The following is a 27,329-nucleotide window of genomic DNA, read 5'->3' on the forward strand; positions in this document are numbered from 1 at the left end:
CATAGAGACGAAGGGGAAGAAGAAAAAAACAACTTCCGGTTGAGAAGTCAGGCCTCCGGAAGTGCTGTCAAGGAGAAGCCGTCTCTCCAGGGCGCGACGTAGGCTACGTAGGCCACTCCCCTAAAGCAAGCCCTATAAAAGCAACGCGTGACGTCATCGCCAGGCGACTTCATCTTTGTCAGTGAACAAAATGGCGCCGTACTGTGTCCTAGTCAGTCGGCTACAGGTGAGTATGGTGGCCATAAAAGCGGAGGGGAGTCGGCGCGGGGCCAGGAACCGAGCCCCGGCGTCGGTATCGGCGGTGCGGTTCCGGGCTGGAGCTTGCCCTTCTCCACGGAGGGTTCCTTTGCCCTTTCGCCGCCTAGGTCAGCGTGTCCCTGCTGGCTCTGGCTCCGGCTCCCTGGGAAGAAGGAATGGGGCTGGGCTGATAGTAGAGCGGGAAGGACTGGCGTCTCTTGCCAGCCTCCTTGCTTTGGCTTCGTGCCCCTTTTGCGGCCGAGGCCTTGCCTGCTGGGCCCAGACCCCGGAGCCAAGGTGAGGACAAGGTTACAAGGGTTTGTCCCTGAGCTCCATAGTAATAGGGGTCGGTGCTGGGGAGCCTGTTGCCCAGATATACCAGGCTTAGTTGTGCTTCGTCCAACGCTGTTTCCCCCCAATTAATTCTGTTACTGATTATTGATTGTTGATTATCTTAAACCCAGAATGTTAACCAGAAACCAGCAGGGAGACAAGGAGCTGGATTGGAAAGGAAACACCGTTTATTTTCAGCTGCAGCGTTGTTTCCAGCAGGAAACTCATATTCCAAATTACTGGGACCATGATCCTAAAATGAACCAAGGGTTTTTTTTAATACTATTTGGAACAAAGGAAACTACAAATCACATTTTCAGTGGTTATATTCAATTAAACATTTACGCTCCTCCTGTATATATTCATTGGATGTCCTAGCATTCCGGCTATCTATATCCCTCTATCCCACTTGGGTTAGCCATCCATCAGTCTCCTATCTACATGTTTTGTTTCACTGTCCTCAAACTGTTTATGCAGCACTTCCTTTTATTTGGGTTAGAATTATTATAAGTTAGGAGCCATTTCCAAATTGTTTACATTCCAAAACAGAACATTTGACTTGACCCAGAATAACAGCGTTTGCTCTCGTACGTTTCACATCTCAGCACTATAAACTTCAGCTCCTGAGCATAAGTAAAATTCTGAATTTTAACCACTCTGGTCACAATTTTAAAAGAATAATATTTTATTTTAAAAGATTTCTTTTAATTTCAAATTTTATTTTTGTTTAAAAATCAAATTTTGAAATTTTAATTTAAAAACATCCTGGAGCCTCTCCTTCCTCCTCCCACGGAGCTTTGGCTCATTAAGAAGCCAAGCCCTTCCTCCGGTCCATCTGCCTTGGTCCAGGCCTCGGAGGTGGAGAAGATCTGCTGGACCTGATCCCATTCTCCACCACCACTCCCTTCTCCTTTTGTGTCGTGTCTTTTTAGATTGTAAGCCTGAGGGCAGGGAACCGTCTGACTAAAAGATTGTATGTACAGCGCTGTGTAAATTTACAGCGCTTTATAAATAAAGGCTAATAATAATAATTCCCCGCCATTGAGCAGTGGTTCTCAAGCTTTGGCTCTGCTAATGTTTTGGACTTCCAACTCCCAGAAGTCCCAGCCAGCTTGCCAAAATGATCAGGGATTCTGGGAGCTGAAGTCTAAAATGCCTGGAGGACCCAAGGTTGAGAACCACTGTTTTAAAGCATTTTAAAGGGAATCAGGTGAATGCCGCATTCTGTTTCTGCCCAAAGGTAGGTGCTTGAGGACCAGCGGTGTCACCACCCCTTAGCAATAGCACCTTCATTTATATACCTCTTCATACCACACCAAGCAGTCCCTAAGCAGTTTACAACATTTAAGATAATTGCCTCCAACAAGCTGGGTACTCATTTTAGCAACCTGCGGAAGGATGCCAGGTGGAGTCGACCCTGAACCCCTGGCTGAGATTGCACTCACAACCTTGTGAAAAACATTCAGGGGTAGCCATGTTGGCCATATAGCAACAAAAATGCACCAAACAGTGATACCTTTATTGGGACAACCAAAATGCTCAATATACATGTTGCAAGCTTTCAAGGCTTCACTGGCTTCTTCATCAGGCAAGGTGTTAGAAACCAAACAGGAAAGAAAAAAATTGAAGATGTTATTCCCAACCTTGTTTGAGTGAGTGGCTGCAGTACTGGCATTTAACCACTGTGACATGTTCAGGTGTCTGCTTGTGCAATCCGTATCCCCTAGAGAAGTGGTTCCCAACCTTCCTAATGACACGACCCTTTAATACAGTTCCTCATGTTGTGGTGACCCAAACCCATGAAATTATTTTCGTTGCTACTTCATAACTGTAATTAAATAGGTGTTTTCCAATGGTCTTAGGCAACCCCCATGAAAGGGTAATTCGACCCCCAAAGGGGTCCTGACCCACAGGTTGGGAACCACTGCCCTAGTGACAGCACTGCTCAGTTGGGCTTCATCTAACGCTGGTTTTTTTCTCTTTAAGACAGTGGTTCCCAAACTTTGGTCTTCCAGCTATTTTGTTCTTTAGCTTCCAGTAATCCTGACCGTTGGCAGAGCTGGCTGGGGCTTCTGGGAGCTAAAGTCCGAAATAACACAGAAAGTTAACGTTTGGGAACCACTGCGCTAAGGTGGGTTCAGGGGGTTCTGTTTTGTGGTGTGTCGTTGCAGAGGTGTATTGCTGAAATAAACTTTCTTATTTTCGCACATGACAAAGATTTTTCTTCTTCTATTCAGTATGGAGTCTGTTGTAGAATGTAAACCAAAGGCAGGTTTTTAAAAATCTATTTTAATTGATTGTTGTACATTGCTGTGTAAATTTACAGCGCTATATAAGTAAAGCTTAATAACGATAATAATGAAGTCAGCCCTCCATATCCATGGATTCAAACATCCACACTTGAAAATATTCAAATATATATATATATAAATTCCAAAAAGCAAACCTTGATTTTGGCTTTAAAGGGCACCATTTTACTACACCATTGTATTTAATGGGACTTGAGCAACCATTGATTTTGTTCACAATATATTTGATGGATTTTTACACATAATAGATGCAATTTGAGTCAGCATGGCATAGTGCTTAGACAACGACTTTGGAAGGGCAGGGTTTGATTCCCAGCTCGGCCATGACACCCACTAGGTGACCTTGGGCAAGTCACACACTCTGAGCTTCAGAGGAAGGCAAAGGCAAGCCCCTCTGAACAATTCTTGCCAAGAAAACACTGTCATAGGTTTGCCTTAAAGTTACTCCAAGTCAGAAACGAGAGAGCGGTGTTTCTTTTAAGGGCAGTCTCCCTGCACAAAGGACATGCCAATCAACCCCCGTTCCCCTGAAAGCCACCATTTTTCTGAACCATATTACCGTGGAGACCCATATATAAGTCTATCCAGCATTTTGGAATCCATTTTTTTGGAATAAAATTTTCATCGTATAAACAAGTATATATGGTAGCATTAAATACAGTAAACGATAATGGTGGAGATGGAATTTGTGAGGCATTACACTGGTTCTTGGATCAGAGTAATCATATTTCAAGGTGGCACCCAGAAAACTAGTTTCCCAAATGTGATAAGATAGTTTTCAAAAGATAAGTGTTCCATGGGCATAGGCTTCCATCACTCAACTGTTGCTGAACTGCAAGCAAGAAGTTACTAAATTCTATTAATAATGCAATGTGGGCAACTGCCGCTGGTTAATAAGTGTGTTTGTGTGGTCAACAGTTTTAACCACCAAATGACCAATACAGTTCCTCAAGCTTCTGGGGCCACTCTTAATGATATTGCTGCAGTTTGGGGATGTCTCACCTGTTCTAGGCCATATGTACCTTTTTTTCTGACTAGAAAAGGAGCTGTCACTTCACAAAAAGTTATCTGTTCAAAGTAGGTGAAGGCTCCCAAATGCCCGAAAATACAGCAAAATGACAAATAGTAACCCCATAGAGGCTGTTGGCTATTTTTTGGCAAATAACAATTTTGGGGACTCTCACTTTTGGGATGTGGGAGCTTGGAGGGGTGTTCAAATATGGCTTAAGGTGCTGCATGCTGTCCTCAAGCCATTCTTAACATAAGACCACTTTAAATTGAAGAATGTATTGTTTTTGGTATGTTTGAAGAAGGGAGTAAAAAGGGAATAGGATCAGCTATCTCTGATGCCCATGCTGTTTTCCTATGATATGTATAAGAGAATGGAGCCCTAAGTACCTGCTAACTCAAATAGTGAAAAACAAACTGGCCAGGTCTTTACAGATTAAATTCTTATAGCATATAGGGGATTAGTGCTTGTCCTTAAAATCCCAGTAATCAATCTTATTTTGAATTAAAGCATGGAAATAAAGTAAGTTTGCTAACTAGTTTTACTTTGATATAGAGTATTCTATTACAAAAATATTCACCTTTCTGTCACACTTCTTAAATCCACTTGTCTGTAGCATGAAACTTTAGTACACTATTGATGTACAGGCCACTGCAGTCTCTTAGCCTTCTCAATATGCTAACATTTGGTTAAATTAAAGCTACAGAGTATTTCAGTGCTATCATTTGGTTAAATTAAACCTTCAGAGTATTTCATTGCTATCTGAATTGATCATTCCCTCACCATTCCCTTCTCCTTTTGTGTCATGTCTTTTAGATTGTAAGCCTGAGGGCAGGGAACCGTCTATTATCCCCTCTGTTGTAAACCACTCGGATTCCCAGTGATTGGGCAGTATATAAATAAAACCTATTATTATTATTATTAACTATCCAGGTTGAGGTGATTTGTCATTTCATAGAAGTAAAATCTGCCTCAGTCATTGTGGTCCTGTTTTTCTATAATCTCTTTAGGCCTCAAGCACAGGGTTTACCATAAGTTGACAGACAACTTGAAGGGAAAGAGACAATTTAATACCAGTACTAGAAGAATAGCATGCTGCTTTATATGTGCAGCCAAAAACTAAATATGAATACTGTACCTGGAATTAGATTTCATTGTGTTTAATAGGGTTTGTTAGGGTTAATAGGCCTGACATAAGAGTCTCACTACTCTGGAACTTTAGGCAAAAAAAATCTAGCCACAAACTGAAATTGACATGTTCTTATATGTATCTTGCATCTAGAAATGATTATAAGATGGGCTTAACATCTTTAAAATACCACAGAGTGATACGTCTGGAAGTTCTGCTTCATTATTTGAGTCTTAAGTTACTTCCTCTGTCTCAGATCCCCTCCCAGTTGAGAAATGTTCACAGCAGACTTGAACAGGGTCTTGTGGTAGTTAATCATCAGTTGATCAGAGCTTTTTTCAAGAGCTTCTGACTTCTGTCACATGAGGACAGAAAAATGCTTAGGTTTCAGTTTTGAGCATCTTCACTAGAGAGTATCATTTAACTAATGGGTTTTACTCCTAAGTAAACATGTTAAAGAGTGCACTGTTGGTGTTCTACGCATATATTAAATATAGTTCTGCAATGTGAAAGAAGAAAGCTTTGTCAGAGATAGCACCACCACCAGGCAATGGTGTTAATCTCTGCTTGAAGCATAATCCTTATCTATTAAATGCAGGCGATGATTACCTATATACTAGTCCAGTAATCTCTTTTATGTGTGATGCTGTTGCAAATGAGGGAGAGGAGAATCAGTAGTTGTTAACTGTGAACAGAGTCTACATCTCCACTAAAATATATTAACCTCTCCCAGAAGCCATAACCTAAGATATCTGTACCCTGCTCTTTCTTTGAGAAGCTCATAGTAGCATTTACTTGCTCTTTTAATTCTGTGAGATTATTCTGTATGACAAAGTATGTCCTGACAAGCTCAAAGTTATCCTGGGAACCTAAGCTATGAATTCTAGCTGAAGTTTTGTGGCCTGGGCTACTTATGTAGCAGAATGAGCAGAAGTACAGTTGTAATATTTTTTATGCTTTCCCATTTTGGCCGTTGCAACAATTAGAAATCTAGAACCAGAGTGTTTCTATCTGATATACAAGGGTGTTGGGGTTTTTTTGGGTTTTTTTTACTTGTAAGGAATTATTTTGCTTATTTCCTACATTCATTCTGCTTTGGATAATCTGCAGTCTTTTTTGCCCTATCTGTATTTTGAGGGCCAGGTCTTTGTTGTAATCTTTGAAATGTGGACTTTCCCAAGAATTGACACTGAGTTGGTGAGTATTGCATTGCAAAAAAGAGGAGAGGAATTGTAGAAAATGCAGGAGTTCTGTTTGGTTGCAAACTAGAGATGTTGAAGAAATGACTTAACATTTGAGTGTAGGAAAAAGAACTTGTACTTTAATTGACACGAGCTCCTTTGGAAGCAGTCACGGCCATGTTACCTGATGTTTGGGATTCAGCAGCTATAAGCATTTATCATCTTTTAACTATAGGATCTTTCTTTAAAACAGCAATGGTGAGAGCTAACAACCCTTTTTTTCTGTTTTCTTCAGCAAGCCTTGGGTAAAAGTGTTCGAAGGTACCATGTCAGTTCCGTCCTGTGCCAGCGGGCCAAGGTGGCTATGAGCCAGTTTGAACCCAATGAATATGTAAATTATGAAAAGCTTGAGAAAAACATCAAAATTGTCCAGAAGAGGTAAGAGCTGGGCTGGAAAAAACTGCAGTTGTTGCACAGGAATATTAAATTTTCAAAACGCTATTAAATAAAAAATAACACCATAGAGCTGTGTTAATAAACTACATTTGTATAGTAGACTTTGTAAGATGAACGAATACAGAGTACCATTGCAGGTCTTTCATGTCTATATGATGGTGGAGATTTGTTGGTGGGTGGGAATCTTGTATCCCATTTCCTTTAGAGCAGAGGAAACGTAAGAAACTTTCTTATGGGTGTAAATTGTAAGGAGTGAGGTATGGCATTATTGTGAGTGTGTGTATATAAATGTGTGTAACTGCTGAGGAGGATCAGAAGTCATTTTTGTTTCTTTTTCTGTTTTTCTTCTTGTTGCATCTATTTTTTTTTTTTTTAGTATTTATATCTATTTTATACACTACAATAAAAATAATCTTTAAAAAGAAATCTTGAAGACATTGTAAATAATTTCAGGAGCCAGTACAAGCATAATGATTCTGATTTCTTGACTGTGGTTAAAAAAGCAGGAATGGGCCACAGGATTCTTCTTCTTGCCTCCTATCTGGAGTGCAAATGTTCCCTGCCAGCATTAAACTTGGTGATCTTTTGCATCAACACTAGTATTAACCATAGTAAACTAACTAGATTTTCTACTTAATCAAGATCTAAAACCTGTTAATGCAGTTTAACTATGACATACATGAAATGCAGGTGCAGGCTCAAAAATACATACATAGATGATTGCCTATTAGTTATCATTAACTCCTCTGCTGACTTAATTTCGCCATTTATTGCCATATATAGATCCTGATGGTGAGCCTCACCCTGCATTGGTGCTAAGGTGCAGGCTACAGGAAGCATTTTCATGGGTCACATTGCAACCCTTACATTTGAAATATAGGACATGGCTAAAAGGTATAAGCTAAAGACCTCCACCTCTCTCTTTCTTTCCCAACAGATTGGACCGTCCCCTCACCCTGTCAGAGAAGATTGTATATGGCCACTTAGATGACCCTGTGAAACAGGAAATTGAGAGGGGCAAGTCATATCTGCGTCTGCGGCCAGACCGTGTGGCCATGCAGGATGCCACTGCCCAGATGGCCATGCTGCAGTTCATCAGCAGTGGGTTGCCCAAAGTAGCCGTGCCCTCAACTATCCACTGTGATCACCTTATTGAAGCACAGCTAGGTGGTGAGAAAGATCTCAGAAGAGCAAAGGTCATTGTTTATATTTTACTTACTGGAAGTACACAGACAAACAATTGGCTGGTTCAGATTAATGTGTGAAATTCAGTTCCATACCTGCTTTTGCACCTTAGTACTTTTTGGCATCCTGGCTAAAGTTACAGTAAGTAGTCATAAGTGGCAGAACTCCTCTTCCACAGTCTAGAATTAACAGCTCATTTGAATCATAAAGTTGGAAGGGGCCTAATCATTGTAGGATCTCAGGCTAAAGCATCTCCAGCAGGTAGCTGTCCACCCTCTTTTTGAAGATGACCAAAGAAAGAGATCCCACCACCTCTCTGGGCAATTGGTTCCATTGCTAAACTTTTCTTGCTGTCAAGAAGTTCCTTCTCATATTCAATCAAAATCTGCTCTCCTGTAACTTAAAACCTTTAGATCTGGTCCTACGTTCTGGGGCAGCAAAGGACAGGCCTACTTCTCTTCTCTGTGACAGCCCTCAAGATGTTTGAGGAGTGCAGTCATGTCACCCCCTCTGTCTTCTTTTCACCAAGCTGACCTTGCCCAGTTCCTACAACCTTTTATCATATGTTTTGCTTTCCATACCTCTTATCATCCTTGCTGCCCTTCTCTGTGTTGCTCTCAAAAAAACATATGTACAGCACAGAATTAAAGGTTTACCTCTGGCCTTACCTGTAGAAATTTTAACAAGATTTTTATTGGATATGCTTTATTTTTGTGTTTAAACAGGACATTAATCAAGAGGTGTACAACTTTCTAGCAACAGCAGGTGCCAAGTATGGAGTGGGTTTCTGGAAGCCTGGATCAGGAATCATCCACCAGGTAAATTGATGCCTTCCTAAAAGCAAAAAGAGAACAAATCCATCTGGTTTGGAGTGTAGGTAGTTGCCTTACACACAGTCACACCATCAGTCTATTTCACGCAGTACATTGCATAGTGGCATGGCTGGATTTCAGGCAAGAGCTTCTCAACTCTACTGGAAGAGGCAAGAGATTCAATCTTGTGGACTTTGTACATACGAGATATATATTTTGCTACTAAGCTGTGGCCCTGCTACTTCACTGTGGTTTCCCTTATGGATTTGACGTTTCACCTTTGTTTGTTTTCCTGGATATGCTGTTCTCCTGGATATGATATTCTGGACACATTTTCCAGCCTAATCGAGGTTATACTGATCAAAGTGTAATCAAATACATAGTTTTCTGGCAAGCAGTATTGGGCTTATACATGAAGCATTTAAAAATACACTTGAGTTCTTTCTGTGCCCTGCCCACTCTTAAACCAAAGAATAAGTTGGCAGGTCTGAAGTACATGGATTCTGGACAAAGGTCATTTGCATGTCACCCTGCAGGAATCCATTGCTGATAGGAAGGGCTTAAGAGGACCACCTAAGAATTTTTTTCTCTCCACATACTGGAAGATGAGCTCTTTTGTTCCAGAACTCACTCCATTTATTATACTGTTTGTCCTCTTAAAGAGGCCTTGAATTGATTTTGCTTGATTTGACTTTAGAGTATCTGGTCCTTATTAAGCTACTTAGCTATTAGGCTCATTATAATGAACTAAGTGGATTGTTAGAGAGCAGAAAATCCTGAAATATCAGATAATGGAAGGTTATAAATCCACATGATTTGTTACTGATATCCCTTTTATTTTCCTTACCATTGACATACCTTTCTTTTCCCCTAATTTGTATAGCTTATACCACAGAGAAGGGCCAGTCCAAGCTGTCCACCTTCTTAAATGTCCTTTAATGCTAGACAAATTCACAAACGTTCTTTGGATAAAAATCTATTGATGTAAGAATCCTGCTGATCTTGTCTAAATATATCTTACCCTGTTTCTCAGATCATCTTGGAGAATTATTCATATCCTGGTGTTATGCTGATTGGTACAGATTCCCATACCCCTAATGGTGGTGGCTTGGGTGGAATCTGTATCGGAGTTGGTGGCGCTGATGCTGTTGATGTTATGGCTGGAATACCGTGGGAGCTGAAATGTCCAAAGGTGAGACCATGAAGAATAGAAACATTTTCCTCCATGCACAAGCTGGGGTATATGAATAAGAGGATTTTCCAAGTGTTGGGGTTTCACAGTATTTCAGTAGGTTGGCATTATGTGTATCCATTTAATTTCAAGTAGTGATTCTGATTTTCAGTCTTTCCCATTCTTACAGCTTGAACCACTAACTTTGTTAAACATACCAGAGCCTTGTCAGCAGATAGGCCTTAATCTTCATTCCAAAAACTTCTTCCTTTCCTGTTTCCCATAAGGACATTAAAACAGAAAACCAAGAAAAAAATTAATCCACATGTTTGTTTGGAGGTACTCATCCTGCTAGTTTAATTTTATTGATGGTTTTTCAGGTAATTGGTGTAAAATTGACTGGCTCACTGTCAGGCTGGAGCTCTCCTAAAGATGTGATCCTGAAAGTAGCTGGCATTCTTACTGTGAAAGGTGGCACAGGAGCCATCATAGAGTATCATGGGCCTGGAGTAGACTCTATTTCTTGCACAGGTAAGAAAGGGCCACTTAATTTCTCGAATGTTTGGCTGACTATAACAGCCAGAGCAGTCTATTATTTGCTATTCGTTTGTTTGATGGCTTAGCAGGAGAGTAATTAATTTTCATATAATATAATATAATAATAAAAATTTTATTTGTATACTGCCCTTCCTATGATCAGGGCGGTGAACAACAATCAGAACAATACAGCGTATCAACAACAAATTAAAACAAAAATTAACATAGACAACAATACAAATACAATACAACTATTAAAACCAATATTAAAAACCCCCACCAGCCAGCTACCCCTGCTGTAAAGGGGGGGGGGGGGGAAACTAGCTGGAACTTATATCGGGGAATGCTGATCGAAACAGGAAGGTTTTCAACTCCTTCCTGAACTGGGCCAGGGAGGTGGCCGAGCGGAGCTCTATGGGCAGCGTATTCCAGAGGGTCGGGGCGATGATGGAGTATGACCTCCTTGTTGTGGAGGCTAATCTAGCCCTTGGGACCCTCAGTAGTTGCTGCCCAGATGTTCTGAGGGTGCGGGGCGGAATGTATGGGTATCCTGGGCCCAAGCCATGTAGGGCTTTATAGGTTATAACCAACACCTTGTATTGCGCCCGGAAGCGAATAGGCAGCCAATGTAGATCTTTAAGTACAGGTGTAATATGACTGGCCCTGGAAGTGCCAGTGACCAGTCTGGCTGCCATGTTCTGTACCATCTGTAGCTTCCGGGTGTGGTACAAGGGTTGCCCCATGTAGAGCGCGTTGCAGAAATCCAATTGAGAGGTTACCAGAGCATGTACTACCGTTTCAAGGTCTCCCTGGGCCAGATATGGGCGCAGCTGGCGAATAAGCCGAAGCTGATAACAGGTGCTCTTGACCGTCGCATTCACCTGAGCCGTGAGGTGAAGCGACGAATCGAGAAGCACCCCCAGACTGCGCACGGAGTCCTTCACAGGAAGCGTGATCCCGTTCAGGACAGGTGGAACCACCGCCATTCCTGGACCAGGGGAACCTATCACGAGTACCTCCGTTTTCTCTGGATTCAGACTGAGTCGGTTTTCCCTCATCCAGCCCATTACCGACTCCAGACAGGCCACGAGAGGAGAGACGCCATCCTCAGTCACTGCATCAGTCGGAGACATAGAGAAGACTATTTGGGTGTCATCAGTGTACTGATAACCCCGCGCCCCATGTCTCCGGATGATCTCTCCCAGCGGTTTCATGTAAATGTTGAAAAGCATGGGAGACAGAATGGCTCCTTGAAGGGACCCCAGTTGTGAGGGCCCTCTTATCGGAGCACACGTCTCCCAGCTGCATCATCTGGAACCTCCCAGAGAGGTAGGAACGGAACCACTCGAGCGCAGTGCCCCCGATTCCCACCTCCGCCAGGCGCTCCAGAAGGATACCATGGTCTATGGTATCGAAAGCCGCTGAGATGTCCAAGAGCACCAACAGGGACACGCTTCCCCTGTCGATGCCCAGGCGGAGATCATCGACCAAGGTGACCATGGCCGTCTCAACCCCGTAGCCCGCCTGAAAGCCAGTTTGAAATGGATCCAGATAATCCGTTTCATCCAAGACCGATTTAAGCTGGAGTGCAACCGCCCTTTCAATCACCTTCCCTAAAAATGGCAGCAGCGAGACTGGCCGATAATTACTATGCATCAGGGGGTCGAGGGAGGGCTTTTTTAACAGCGGTTTTATAGTGGCCAATTTCAAGCTGGATGGAAATTGCCCATCCCTCAAAGATGTATTAATAATCCGGTGTAACATCGAGGTTACCACCGGTCCCCCCTGAGCTGCTAGCCATGAGGGACAGGGATCGAGAGAGCAGGTTGTCTTCCGAACGCTTCCAATGATCTTGTCCACATCATCGGTACTGACCAACTCAAACTGATCCAGTTTAATGGAGTCCACGGAGGCTCTGGATGCCTCTACCCTTGGTTCTGCCCTTCATCATCGGAAGTGGATTTAGAACTCAGCAAGCAGCCATAAATGTAATAGGTTAGTAATGTAATGCAAAAGAGTCTTTGTAAACTGTTCCTTAAACTACTGCTAGAATTGATATAAGAGCCAGCATGGTTCTTGGTTTCCATATTGAATTATGACTCTGAAGACCAGGGTTCAAATCCTGCTTGGCCATGGAAACTCACTGGGTGACCTTGAGCAAGTCACACACACACACTCAGCCTCGGAGGATGTCAATCACATCCCCCCTCTGAAAAAACTTGCGAAGAAAAACCCTGTGATAAGTTTGCTTTAGGGTCACCATGTCAGAATCTGAAAGCACACAACAAGAATTGATACAGAGGAGAGCTGTGCCAAACTAGAGCCAAGTGGGCATTCTTTATTGTACTGTCAGGAAGCCCTAGAAAAGGAGCTGGTGAATAATAAATAATAATAATAAAACTTTTATTTATATACCGCCCTTCCATCGATCAGGGCGGTGAACAACATAATAAAACAATACATACATTGTACAAATTAAAAACAACTTAAAAACCCCCGGTCAGCCATCCATCTTGCCGTTAACATAGAGAGGGAGGCTATTTAGGACTTCACTCGGGGAATGCAGTTCGAAATAGAAGGGTTTTAAAATCCCTTCTAAATTGTGCCAGGGAGGTGGCCGAGCGGAGCTCTGTGGGCAGCGTGTTCCAAAGGGTCGGGGCAACGATGGAATACGTCCTCCTCGTTGTAGAGGAGAGTTTGGCCCCAGGAACCCTAAGTAAGTGCTGCCCAGAAGTTCTGAGGGTGCGGGGCGGAATGTATGGGGAGAGGCGGTCCTTCAGGTATCCTGGGCCCAAGCCATGTAGGGCTTTATAGGTAATCACCAACACCTTGTACTGTGCCCGGAAGCGAATAGGCAGCCAGTGCAGATCTTTAAGCACAGGTGTAATATGGCTGGTCCTGGAAGTACCAGTGACCAGCCTGGCCGCCATATTCTGTACCAGCTGTAGCTTCTGGGTATGATACAAGGGTTGCCCCATGTAGAGCGCATTGCAGAAATCCAATCTAGAGGTTACCAGAGCATGTACCACCGTTTCAAGGTCCCTCTGGGCCAGGTATGGGCGCAGCTGGCGAATAAGCTGAAGCTGATAACAGGTGTTCTTGACCGTCGCATTCACCTGAGATGTAAGGTGGAGCGACGAATCAAGAAGCACCCCCAGACTGCGCACGGAGTCCTTCACAGGAAGCGTGATCCCGTTCAGGACAGGTGGAACCACCGCCATTCCTGGACCAGGGGAACCTATCACGAGTACCTCCGTTTTCTCTGGATTCAGGCTGAGTCGGTTTTTCCTCATCCAGCCCATTACTGACTCCAGGCATGCCACGAGAGGAGAGATGCCATCCTCGGTCACTGCATCAGTCGGAGACATAGAGAAGACTATTTGGGTGTCATCAGCGTACTGATAACCCCGCGCCCCATGTCTCCGGATGATCTCTCCCAGCGGTTTCATGTAAATGTTAAATAGCATGGGAGACAGAATGACCAAACAAAACTTAGCATGCCTAGGTGAAATATAGGCCTTATAGTTCAATGAGGACAGTTTGGATGTGACACTTTTGCTGCTCTGAACCATTCCTTTCTGCCCGTCTGGACTGAACCAGAAAGCTGAAGAAAAAATATAGTTGCCTCGAGTAAGCTATAAATAGGCACAGTGTGTGGAACTGAACGCCATTATTTGTCCCAGAGCACATTCCCTAAGGTATTTGCTTTAGCTTCCAATTTTGGGGTTTGTGCAAACTGAGACAATGTGAAGGCCTTAAATGACAGGTTTTTTTAAATGATTAAATAATGAAAGAGGTCCACTGTACCCTTCAGCCCCCCCCCCCCCATATACATTACATATAAGATATCATTGTTATCAGTTTGCGCTGTATATGTTAATGCCTGTGATAAGCTAAAGGCAAATTAGAGAAGAGTAAAAACCTATTGATGGAGTCAGCATACCATGTCAATATTCCAGTACAGTGCGCCCGCATCATATGCTATATGCTGGAAGCCGCGCCAGAAATAGCCTCGCGTGCCCCAGAAGAAGTAATTGGACACGCAACCGTGGTGCGCATGCAGTGCTATGTGGCACCATGCAGTGAGCATGGGCCCCATTACTTCCAATGGGGCTTAAGCTTACGGGTTTCTTTTTATGTGGGGGGGTCCGGAACACCTGTAATTAATTTTTAGTAAACATATAAAAATAAAGAAAAGCTACTCATCATTAGAAAAAAGTCCATTTCAGTGCCTTTGAAGAAGTGTAACAACACATATGCTTTAATAATTTCTGATACAGGCAAAATGATAAGTTACTGTCCCTGTCCTATTTTAAGAACTTGCTTGGGTTAGAATGGACTCTTATTAGCTTATGCTATTTATATCACTTTCCCATTCATTTTAATAGGTTTAAGTCAGATCCCTGGTAGCTTATTTAGTTAAATGTCCATTTTAAATCTTTCAAGTATCTAGGGGAAGATGAAGTGGAAAAAGACAATTCACTCTATAATTTATTTAAAATATATGGAGTTTGAATTAGTTTTTTTACCAAATCTGTATAAATATTTCCAAAACAGAGATCACAATACCCCATTGGCTTAGAAGAGGTGTGTGCATGTGGGTGGGTGGTGGATGCTCGCACACATACTTCCTATCAAGTTGACTGTTGACTTAAGATGAGGGGGCTTTGCCAGTTCCTCCTTCTGAAATGTAGCCTACAGCACCTAGTATTAGTTGGTGGTCTCTTATTCAAGTACTGACCAGGGCTGGCCCTGCTTAGCTTCCAAGATCAGATGGGATCTGGTGCCTTTAAGGTACTTAGGTTGGTCTCTTATCTCTAAGATCTACTAATGTCTGTGTTTTTTTCCTGATGGTGGACTGAGATATCTCCTTGAAGTGGCTTAATGGGTAAAACATCTGACTTTTCTGTCCTCACTTGTGGATTGGATCTCTTTTAACTCCAGGAATGGCAACTATCTGCAACATGGGAGCAGAGATTGGCGCTACCACTTCTATCTTTCCTTACAATCCTCGTATGAAGAAGTATTTGTCCAAGACTGGGCGAGCTGGTAAGAAGTTTATGAAGGATCATACAGTATGGAAGGCACTGACAAATCTTCACTGTTCTGCCTTGTGAGAAGCCAATTTAGGAGAAGATTGATGTGCTATGTTATAATCTTCTCTATGTAAACAGTGGCTCAGCAGGTAAAACACTGACTCTGACAATTGCAAGATCGGCAGGTCAGCAGTTTGAGGCTTAGGTGCCGCCTGATGAAGTGAGCTCCTGTCACTAGTCCCAGCTTCTGCCAACCTAGCAGTTCGAAAGCATGTAAAAGTGCAAGTAGATAAATAGGTACTTCACTGGGAAGGTAACAGCGTTCTGTGCAATTGTCACGGCCAGAAAATCCTGTCAAGAGAAAACCTTTACTTTTTTTATGTAAACAGTTTCCTGAGAAGAATGAAAGCAATACATCAAAGTAGTTTCTTTCAATTCTTTGTTGTTCAGGAGAGATCCAATACTGTGGCTAAATCTTGTTTCTAGTCCTGTGTGTTTTAAGTGTTACTGTATATGCAGAACTTATTAAATGTGTATTACTTTAAACAATCTGCTTGTTTAAACAATCTGAATTGTAAGACAATGATGTAATGAAATACTTTGGGTATATTTATGTTTAAGAATAGAGATAAAGACTGAACAATGATAGTAGTGAGACTGAAAAGCTCTAGGACTGCTCCAGTCTTTCATCTCTTAGCCATTTGTCTTTTATTGTAAGTGATTTGATTTGATTTCAGCCCCAAAAAGCCCAACAGGAGTCTTGGAAAACCTTGAAAGAAACTTAGGAGTGTAGAAGGCATTCATTTCATGGGATGAAACAAACTATAATTTTAAAGGAATGCTCCATTAAGCCACCTGACTGTTAATTTGGAGTAATGAAAGGCAGAGCCCTTGCTACATGGGCTGACTTCTATTATTTGGAGGTGAAGCAGAGTTGTAGCTTTTGGTCTTAGCCTAGTTCAGGCTCAGTTTGAGCAATAAAGAATCATCCAGGGCTCTTGTAAAATGTAATTTCCTGTAACTCTGGATAGACTGAATAGCTTCATGATCAACTAAAGCATAGCACCAAAACACACAGCACTTTTGTGCCATCGTTTGGGTGGCTTCGGAGCACACGGTGAAGCTACCCTGACCATTTACACGTGGATTGACTTCTGGGTGCTCTAGTGGCACAGCGTTTATTTGTTGCATGCTGCTGGAGCACCTTAAAACCAGTTTCTGGCCATGATGGAACAGGAAGAACCGGCTTTTTGCTGGTCAAAAAGGAGTGGCTATTTGCCGCTCCTTTTTCAGATGGCTTCAAGGCAGGTTTTTAGACGACTTCAATCCAGCTTCATAGGGGGTGGCTTGAAGCCGCCCCTTCAGGGTCATCTATTTTGGCCCATAATGGCCCTGCTCAGATGTCTAAACCATGGTATATATTATTTGAAGGTGAGCAATGGCAACCATCTGGTATGTCACTTTCTCATATCTATTGTAATTTTAAATCCAAAAGCAGTTCCATATTATAGACAACTTTGGAAACCATGGCTTACTCTGAATAAAATTTGTTGAAATAAACCAGGTTAATTGCACTTCGGTTAGAACAAACCATAGTTTTCTGGACATGTCTATAATATAGAATTTGGCCTGTTCTAGAGTAATAGCTAAAGTTTTCATACTTCTCCATAGGCACAGAGAGGAGTCAGAGGGGCATGTGTGTCTGAGGAATTTCCCTGATTATTCCTGATCCGCAACTGTGCAGTGTCTTAGTGGCTTTGGATGTAAACTATCCACAACAAAATTGTGGTAAATCCATGTCATTTGTTTTGGTTAAAGCACAGGGTTCCTCTCTCAGACCGATTGGATATACATGTCCCAAATATACTTGGTGCCTGGGATAGTTGTTGGGTCCTCTTTAAGGACTCTGGGAAAGGAGTTGCTCATTATTTACAGCGGATTGTTACTAACATATCTGTTCTTGAACAATTGTTCCATTTTTCTCTCCTTTCTGCTTTCAGAGATTGCTAATTTGGCTGAAGAGTTCCAAGAACACTTGAAACCTGATCCTGGCTGTCCCTATGACCAGCTAATTGAAATTAACCTCAGTGAGGTAAGGATGGTCTTCTACTGTGTCAGAATACTCTCGGAAAACATATGTTTGGGAAGAGATCTAGCAAGGCCACTGAAATGCTGTTATTTCAAGAGGGAAATGTAATGATGTACTTTTCAAAGGCTTTGCCTTTGTTTGATCAGGCAAATTGGACTTTAGAAGAAGATATATGTTGTGAAATATAATAACTTCGGATATGGAACATGCATATCCAGTTTGACTCTTATTTACTTACTTAATGTATAGCCCACCTTTCTTCCAGCACAGTACCTGTGGTGGCTTACAACTATTGAAATAAAATACATCTAAAAACTATTAGTACAAAAGTTTAAAAACAATCTAATAACTGTGCTAAAACACAAAGTTAAAACAGTTTAAAACCTATTTAAAACACATTAAGAGAGATAAAAGGATCAATTGAAAGTCACTTCTGCCAAATGAAATAATTGAACTATAATTCAGTTATGAGTTAAGAGCCAATTAACTCCTATCTCTTGCCTGATCTAAAATGTATATTTTTTCTACTTGTGAGTGCCTATTCTTCCCTGGTTTAGACCTAGTAACCAACATACTTAAGTATAGCATTTTGAAGAAGTACTGAATGCTGCTGAAAAGTACCTTTGCTGGTACTGTGCAGAAAAACTGTGGCAGCGTAATGTAGTTTCAAAATGTTCTCAACCATTGCTTGCATTGTCTCTTTCCCTGTAGCTAAAACCACTTATCAATGGGCCTTTCACCCCAGATCTGGCACACAGTGTGGAAGAAATTGGCTCTGTAGCAGAAAAGAAAGGCTGGCCAATCGATATCAGAGTTGGTGAGTAGTATTTTTTCTTTACTAATGATTCTCTAGTTTGAAAGAGTTGATGGTGTTTCTTTCAAGAGTAACACTATTTCATCTGCCTGTAAGTATTTTCTTCATGGCTTGTTTCATTCAGATCTTGCCAGTTCTTGAGAAGAATATTCTGTACATCAAGTGTGCAAGAAAAGAGGAAAAGCTAGATGAAAATTATTCTCCTCTCTTGCATCACTTGTCTATAGTGGAACGAAAGGTCCTGTGGATGTAGTTACATTTTCTTGTCTAGAACTTAATGCCTTCCTGTGACATCCCTATTATGAAAACAAGAAGTTTCAGCATCTCATTATAAGTCACCATCCTCTTATGGTGGAATGCTGGCTGTTCTTTTTTTCCCCCTCCAGTGTTGAAATATATATATGCTTGAGTAGCTCTTTAGGCTGAAATAATAAGTACTACTGAATTACATTTCTACAAAGGAAGTTGGAAGAGTCTGGTGCTGAATGTTGGAGGAGTGTGGTACTGACTTCTTTTTTTGGTTGGTTGCACCTAGGTCTTATTGGTAGCTGCACCAATTCCAGCTATGAAGACATGGGCCGCTCTGCTGCAGTGGCAAAACAAGCTCTTGACCATGGGGTTAAATGCAAGTCTCAGTTCACCATCACACCAGGCTCAGAACAGATCCGAGCCACCATTGAAAGGGATGGCTATGTGAGTACTCTTACATTTGTGCTGCTTTGTGCTTGGTATATGATTATACAGTAGCTGGAGTGAAGGCCACGACTACCTAGTCCTCCACAGGCTAACTCTCTTCTTTACCTTCTTTAGTCCAAAATCCTCCGTGATGTTGGTGGAGTTGTTCTTGCCAATGCTTGTGGACCATGCATAGGCCAGTGGGACAGGTAAGGTGGAATATATGCAGGACAAATTGTTGTACCTTGCAGATGGCTTGTATTTCCAGTAAAAACCAGTCCTTTTTAAAGTGGGAAACAGTGAATTCATGACAAAGAACAGGGTCAAAATGTGCCCCTTGAGATAGTGTTTGACTTCAGCTCCTATGAGCCTTAGCCAGCATAGTCAATTACAAGGAATGCTGGGAGTTGTTGTCTACAACTTCTGAAGGCTATCCTGATATAAATACAGGAAGCAATTCTTGGAGAGAGAACTGAGCTGGTATGATTGATCATTACTTGTTATATGTACAAATTTTATCTTTTCTTTGCTTTCACATTATGACTATTGCCAATGTAACTGTCTTTGAGGTTCTCTGATAACTTTGATATGTAAGGATGCTTAGTTTGCTATGTGAATATTTTCCTCTTGCTTGCCAGTAGCCCATTCATAAAGACTTAGAACAACTATTGTGGATATCCTTTCACAGAGAATTGGGACTGCTGAGGAAATGACATCATCAGTTATTGGCTGTCTTAACTTACACAAGGTGGAATTGATGGTGGAGAACTCAGTGGATCAGCTAGGTGAAGAAAGTTCGTAAGGGTTCGGGTTCATAGTTTGAAGCAATAGAACCATATTTTTTTCCACAATTGTCAGGTAGTAACTGAGGCCTGTAGAGTCTTATACTAGTTATAGCTGATGCACCTCCTCTGGCAGATGACTATTTAACCACTGTCATTCATGCTCTGATAGTCACCAGGGTGAATACTGTGTTCTGTGTCAGTCAACCCATAAAGACAGTGTGGAAAGTCATACAAAAAGTGATGATGCAAAACATCACTGTCTCTCTGCTGTTCTCATAAATTGGTGTCATCTTACTACACTGATGGGAAACACAGTTGTAACTCTAGTTACTAGTCTGTTTCTGAGGCTAATACAAAATGTTTTTGGGGTAGTTTTTTTGTTAATCTTTCAAGTGCTAAACAATTCAGGTCCTAGAGGTATCAAGAGTACTTCCGCTGAGATCAGCTGATGAAAGCCCCATTTAGTACTTTAGGCACTATGGTGCTTTGATGCTGGTTTTATAGTAGATCTGCAGTGGTAGAATGTACTTCTATTTGTAGGTTGTCTCCCTCATTGTCATTCTTTAGATGATGACGATGCTTTTTTGGTGTTTTGGTTTTTGGATGTTAATTTTTTGTGGTTCTGCTTATGAATTCTAATGGTTATGCTTTTTTCACAGCTTTGGGAACACTAGTTAAACAGTAGTATAAACAATATATCACTTTACAAAGCTAACAGCAAGCAGCTCATAGCTTAAGGCACCATATTAACTATTGACCCTGATAACCTTTTGCTTTTCTGCCTATCTCTGCAGAAAAGATATCAAAAAGGGAGAAAAGAATACAATTGTTACCTCTTACAACAGAAACTTCACTGGCCGGAATGATGCCAACCCAGAAACTCATGCCTTTGTGACTTCCCCAGAGGTATAGTATTTCCAGACTTAAATTAAAAGGAGAATGAGGTTGAGAGAGAGAAATGTGCATGAAGAACTGGCTTTGCTGCAGTTTTTGATGGAAACATGAGAACTCCACTTGGACAAAATCTTTTGCTTCAAGGCACAGACAGATAGCATGGGATAAGTTTCTTTCTCTGGAGACTTTAAAACTTGGTGGTCCTCAACTCTTTTAAAAGTGCAAGTACAAATAGGTGTTCCCCCAAAATCAAGACAAAAAGATTTGCCTTTGCATGACACTTAGTTCTTTCAATGTATTAGAAAAGGTGATATTTAATCCTGTTTTCTCCCCCAGAGACCTCAGCCTAAAAAGTATTCACTGACCAGTGTAATTGGGTTTCAGAGTTCAGCACAAAAAATTAGGTGCTCTTTAGCCCATCCATTCTTGCATTTCATATTGAACATAGTATTTTTCTAACAGGCATTTCTTTTTCAGACTAGTAGCAAGGCTTTAATCAAACTTTTAGTTTATAATACAGGGTAAAAAAAAGTGGTAGAAGTTGAAGGGACTGATGGGAGGTGAAGAAAATGGCCTTCTTCTACTTATTGTGGGTACGTACTTCTTTTCCAGATAGTAACAGCTCTGTCTCTTGCTGGCACCTTGAAATTTAATCCTGAAGTTGATTATCTGACAGGAGCAGATGGAAAGAAGTTCAAACTTGAGGCACCTGATGCTGATGAGCTACCCAAACTGGTAATCTTACTTTTTGTCTGATTCTCTATTTGTTATCCCAGGTTGCTGGGAACATCATTGAAAAGTGACTTACGCAACTGTGTGAAGACAAATGCTGTATTTATTTTACATATCATAGGCTGTAATTCCACCAGAAAACAGTGGTATCACATCCAATGATGAACATGGTTTTATTAGGCAGTAACAAAATAATGGCATGACTAAAATAGGAAAGACTATATGGTCCAAATGACACCAAAAGAGGGCAGAGCAGATAGAATGCAAGGGGGGGGGGGGCTTGTGCTTCTGAATACCTTGCATGAATACTTTGAATGTGGCTTTTCCTTCATTCCTGTTCCTTCCTCTTCAGTATTGTCTTTCTCCCTGCATTTGTTTTCTTCTTAATTTGTTCCTGCAGGAATTTGATCCAGGGCAAGACACCTATCAGAACCCTCCCAAGGATGGCAGCAGCCAGCATGTGGATGTTAGCCCCACCAGCCAGCGCTTGCAACTCCTTGAACCCTTTGATAAATGGGATGGCAAGGACCTAGAGGACATGCTGATCCTCATAAAGGTAAAGACTAAAGAAATACTTCATAGATTTGGAAAGTGCTATACTTCTGTTCCAGTGGGAAATGCATTGGGTTAATACCATACTGTGTCAAGAGGTGCTCTGATAGTCTTACCGAGTAATAGCTAAACTTTCTGTTAGTCAGATCGGTATTTTATCAGTCTAATTATATGCACTTACTCTGCCCACAATGTGATCATATAGGTTCATAAGAGAAAAGTACAGTACAGTCAGCCCGCCATATCCATGGATTCTTTATCCACGGAGTCAAGCATTGATGACTTGAACATATTTTTTTAAAATAAAAATTCTGAAAAGCAAACCTTGATTTTGCTATTTTATATAAGGGACACCGTTTACTATGCTATTGTATTTAATGGGACTTGAGCATTCATGGATTTTGGTATTCATAGGAGGTTCTGGAACCAAACCCTAGCAGATACCAAGGCCCACTATACTATGTAGATATCAGTTGGCAAGCCCTAATCTTGAAAGTGGGTCCTTCAGTTTTTCCACAAGCTCTGTCAACCTAAGTATTATATATATATAGTACTTAGGTTTGAACTTTTTCATAAACACTTGCTTATTGAAAATGTAAATACTATGGCCAGTGAATATTGACAGGGCTGTTGTCAGAGAAGTCACAAGTTTTTGAAGGAGTGAAGATGGAGAGAATAGTTGAGAGCAAATTTTTAAAAATAACATTAATTCCTTCTTGCCGTGCAGATCAAAAATATTTTTACATAGGTATTGACCTAGTCTGTTTACTAAAGGGCCCAGAAGAGTAGGTAGAATGGACTAATAGCATCACATTCCTGGTTAGTTCTAGCTTGTGCTGTAGAACAGCTGGTATCTTTCCATCAAAGGGAAAACATCATGTAAGATACTGTTGATGATGGCATGCAACAGATTTTTGGAGGCATACTCTGTTTTCTTTTTTACATATCATAGGCTACAATTTTACCCTGATGGAGCCCCTGTGATAATGAGGGCTTAAAATTATCAGAATGCTCCTTTTGTGCACAACTGTATTGAGCTCTTTATGTTACCTTCTGTCACAGGTGAAAGGGAAATGCACTACTGACCACATATCAGCAGCAGGCCCATGGCTCAAATTCCGTGGTCATTTGGACAATATTTCGAACAACTTGCTGATTGGAGCCATAAACATTGAGAATGACAAGGCCAACACAGTAAGGAATGCATTAACCCAAGAGTTTGGACCTGTTCCTGATACAGCCCGTTATTACAAGGTAAGACATCTGTAAATAGCTTATAGGGACTACAGTCTGTAGCTTCTGTCCGTGTTATAGAGATTGCTGCCCCTTTCCATTTTCTTTCTAAAATGTAAACAGAAGAAATTGTGATGGTGTAATCAACCTCTTATTTTCCGCTCTGATATTACAATAAGGCTGATAAATAGCTATGTTGCATCCAACATTGCTATTATACAGAATCATGACCAGCTACAAGAGGCTGCTTTTCTACTTTCAGCCACTGGATGCTGTTTTGGTATCTCTTCCTTCAGTTACCGTCAAAACCAACACTGAAAATAGGGAAAGATGTGGGTGGACCACAGATTTTGCTAGCTATTAGAAACTCTTTATTTTTTCTATTTCAGCCCAGCCTTCTCATATCTGATCCTAGTCTCACCTCAGCTAAATCTGAAGACATTCATGTCTCATTGCACACAGGTTCTTTACACTGACATCTATTTGCAGGAGACCCACACCACAGTAGTAGACTACATACTTACGGTCCCATGTTTAATTCCTAGCATCTCTAGGAAAGACCCTTGTTGGAACCCTGAAGGACCACTGGCTGTCAGTCTAAAATAGAGAAAGGCAATTAAGAAATGACCCTCGAGATGTTGGCAGATTGCAGCTCATCCATTCTTATTGATAGCTAAATTGGTTAGGGCTCACAAGAGATTTAGTCCACCAACATCTGGAGAGGTACAGGTTACACTCTCCTGACATATACAGTATTGTGCTAGATGGATCATTGGTATTTCTGTGCAAAAGGCAGTTCTGTGTTTTCCAGAAATTCCCTCCTTTTCACCTTCCTGTAGTCAATATAGGAGCTTATTGGCTTCTTTAGTTATACATTTTGTCTTAATACTATTAATATTAATTTTAATTATGTCATTGCTCTTCTGAAGCAATTATGCCTCTTGCTTTTTCTTTAAAAACATGATTTCTATTTAAATATGTTTCTGTGCCTCACTTCGGTAGAACGGTTGACATGTAAGATAAGAGGTGATCCAAGCTGTTGTTTGTACCAAAGGTTTTTTAAATGCAAACAGTGTTCCTGCTTGGCTTTGATTTTTGAAAGTACCCCCCCCCACACACACACACACACACAAACACACTCACTAATTTCGTGATCTCTAAGCATCCCCTAAGAGGCAGTTATTTCACTCTGCCCAACAGTAAACTATCCTAGAATCATGAAGTAGTTATATTGTGAATAATTGTATCTAAATGGCATTAATAAGCATCTATATCTTAAAGCACTTTGCATAAACTGTGTTGCCAATCCAATATTAATTCCTTCTGCAGTGAAAAACAACATACACATGCTCAAAAGAAATCCCATCCAATTTTCATTGACAAGAGAGAGATTTCCTTATTTCATGTTAGAGTGATCAAGCTTTTCTAGAAAAATGGGTTTTCAGCCCTTACATAGTCTTCAGAATACCATCATAGAGTTGGAAGAGACTTGAAAGGCCATCAAGTTCAACTCCTTGCCATGCAGGAATACAAAATCAAAGCACAGATGGTCATCCAAGGCTATTTCTAACACTGGAACTCTGCATGTGCAAGAACAGCATACATTGTAAGCGGTGATAAAATTTCACTTACCACTGCAGCCCTCAGAAGACACCTTGAAAACTGACTCTGGAAAGCTGAAAACCTACATGAGCAGATTTTTAATCTGAAAAAGGCTGCATAGAGGAGGGACTGAGAAATCCAACATTTGCATGAGCATAATGTTGACTTTGGGTCATTGTTCTTAAGCACTAAAACTTTAAGGTAGTGTGTTCTACTCTTTTATGGAGAGTGGTTTTCCATTTTGAGCTGGCATCCTTAAAGTAGCTCCTCTGCTGCTGTTCATAGCATACAGCTATCTATTTCTTCAAAAGACTATGTGACTGACATATGCCAAAACTGGTGGCTGTCCTCTTTTTTGAAGGAAATACTTGATGGAAGTTTAGTACTTGCAGCTGCTAACAAATTGTTGTGTGTGTCATCCTGCTTTTTTCTTCTTCTTTTTTTACAGAAACAAGGTGTTAAATGGGTGGTAGTTGGGGATGAAAACTATGGTGAGGGCTCAAGTCGGGAACATGCTGCATTGGAGCCACGGCACCTAGGAGGAAGAGCCATCATTGTCAAGAGTTTTGCAAGGATTCATGGTGAGAACCCTACTTTCTGTTAAGCCATCTATAGTAAAAATGTTAGAGAAGCTGCATTTTATGTTTTTTTAGTTTGGGCTTTTTGTACAAATGTTATATCTTTGGGGACACCTGCAGGTGTATATATGCATAAATTCACTACTTCATCCATGGTTGATCCCTGCGAAGAAGTATCATACTTTACTTAGATATGTAATTGATTTTCATGACTCAAAAAGCAGGTTAAATGGCAAAATCGATCCATAATATTGAGACTTTTAGCTGGTTCTTTGGAACAGGCAGTTAGAATGTGTAACTTAAAATAAAGAGTGTACGTCAGGTGTTGCTAAATTCCTCTTCCTCCTCTTGCCCTTTTTTCCTTTTCATGCTGAAATCGATACAACTGTCTTTTTGAAAGCTATCTTAAAACATTTTATTTAAACCCAATTTTCTGCACAGAAACCAATCTGAAAAAGCAAGGTCTTTTGCCACTAACCTTTGCTGATCCAGCTGATTATGACAAGATTCACCCAGTAGACAAGCTAAGTATCGTGGGGCTGAAAGATTTTGCTCCTGGAAAGGTAATGGCTGCAGATTTTCATTAGAAGTCCTTTCCTTATGTGCCGGCTATTGTATGTTTGTAATAGGCTACTTTATTTCAGGGCTCTGATATTTAACTTGGGAATATAGTAGTTGGAAAGTAATTATTTCAGGAGATCATTTTGCTGCAAATCCAGCTTTTCTAATTCATCAGATGTAATCAAGTGAGCAGCATGAAAAACCAAAAATGATGCCCTTTTAATATTTCTTGTTTTGCCTTCTGTACCTTATACCATTCCCAGTGCTTATCAATGCTTTTAGTTCCATTTTTTTCATTCCCTGTTCATATTTAATTATAATGTACAACAAGGTATTTACATAAAATTTTTTGGAAGTCTGAGATGTATTCTCTTTGTAGGGATTCTTTCAGGCTTGGTGTTGTGGACTGATACCATTCAGCTATGAATGGCTGAGACCCTCCAGAGGCTACAGCCATCCAAGCACAGTGCTTTTTCCTGGAACCTTGGTTGCTGTGTCTGACACACACACCCCTCCCCCAACCATGCCCTCTCATAGTCCCTGCAACCCTGATTTATTGGTAGGGTCTGAGGCATTATGGTGGGTGACACTGCTTCCTACCTATACCAGCTTTTTTGCCATTGCTGTGTCTGCTTACCACTGCTCAGCAGCACAAATATTTTCCATAACTACTTGCTCATTGCCAATGGATATGATCTATTATACACGTTGGGGAGTGAATCGTGTTTACATAGACCCTTGAGCTGAAAATCATTTAAATTTAATGGAAGTTACATTGAAACAAAACTGACCCTTTGCCTCTTATCAAAATCCTGCTTGCAAAATGTAACATTCTTTTTTTATAAGATGTATTTTTAGACTGGAATGGCTGTGACTTTATGTATTAGAGCATTGATGGAACAGGTTGAGATGCTAAAACTAAACTTGTCTTTCTCATTTTCTCACTAGCCCTTAAAATGCATCATCAAGCATCCTAATGGGAGCCAAGAGACAATTATGCTGAACCACACTTTCAATGAGACTCAGATTGAGTGGTTCCAAGCTGGCAGTGCACTCAACAGAATGAAAGAGCTGCAGAAGCACTGAACCTACACAAGTACGCACATCCAGAGGACTTGACTGTCTCCATAAAAGTGCAATTCCACAATGATTTTTGGGAATAAATGTCTGTGATCAAATGTAACCTTAGCTTCCTCTTGTTACAGTACTCAATTGCTGACACTAATAGGAGTACTGCTTTTTGCATTACCAGGTTCTGGCTTTTCATAGCTGCCTACGTTTGATACATTTCAGTTGTCCCATATTGCTTTGTATTTATTTACCAATGAATTTTCTGCCCGATCATTTCAGTGATGGTGAAAGGATGAAAAATTAGGATTATTGCTCTTGTGGAAAACAAAATAAAGATTGTGACTGACA

General features: G+C 41.0%; 1 protein-coding gene across 1 annotated transcript; it reads left to right on the top strand.

Annotated features, from left to right (window-relative positions):
* Nucleotides 1–119: 119 nt before the first annotated feature.
* On the top strand, nt 120–27,329 carry ACO2 (aconitase 2). The gene is made up of 18 exons (XM_089523712.1): nt 120–226; nt 6,494–6,636; nt 7,592–7,850; nt 8,565–8,657; nt 9,685–9,843; nt 10,203–10,353; nt 15,304–15,408; nt 17,396–17,487; nt 18,196–18,301; nt 18,834–18,991; nt 19,109–19,182; nt 20,553–20,664; nt 21,265–21,387; nt 21,785–21,940; nt 22,999–23,190; nt 25,220–25,352; nt 25,791–25,912; nt 26,859–27,329. Exons 1-18 carry the CDS (start codon nt 191–193, stop codon nt 26,994–26,996), a joined length of 2,352 nt encoding a protein of 783 aa, XP_089379838.1. The 5' UTR covers nt 120–190; the 3' UTR covers nt 26,997–27,329.

Source organism: Sceloporus occidentalis, unplaced genomic scaffold (assembly GCF_023333645.1).
Source record: "Sceloporus occidentalis isolate IW3139 unplaced genomic scaffold, rSceOcc1.0.p SCAF_5, whole genome shotgun sequence".
Taxonomy (NCBI): domain Eukaryota; kingdom Metazoa; phylum Chordata; class Lepidosauria; order Squamata; family Phrynosomatidae; genus Sceloporus; species Sceloporus occidentalis.

Coding starts and splice junctions, on each gene's coding strand:
- ACO2 (XM_089523712.1), top strand. CDS start 191: ATGGCGCCGTACTGTGTCCTAGTCAGTCGGCTACAG. Junction 7,851..8,564: donor AAGATCTCAGAAGAGCAAAG/GTCATTGTTTAT, acceptor GTGTTTAAACAG/GACATTAATCAAGAGGTGTA. Junction 10,354..15,303: donor AGACTCTATTTCTTGCACAG/GTAAGAAAGGGC, acceptor TTTTAACTCCAG/GAATGGCAACTATCTGCAAC.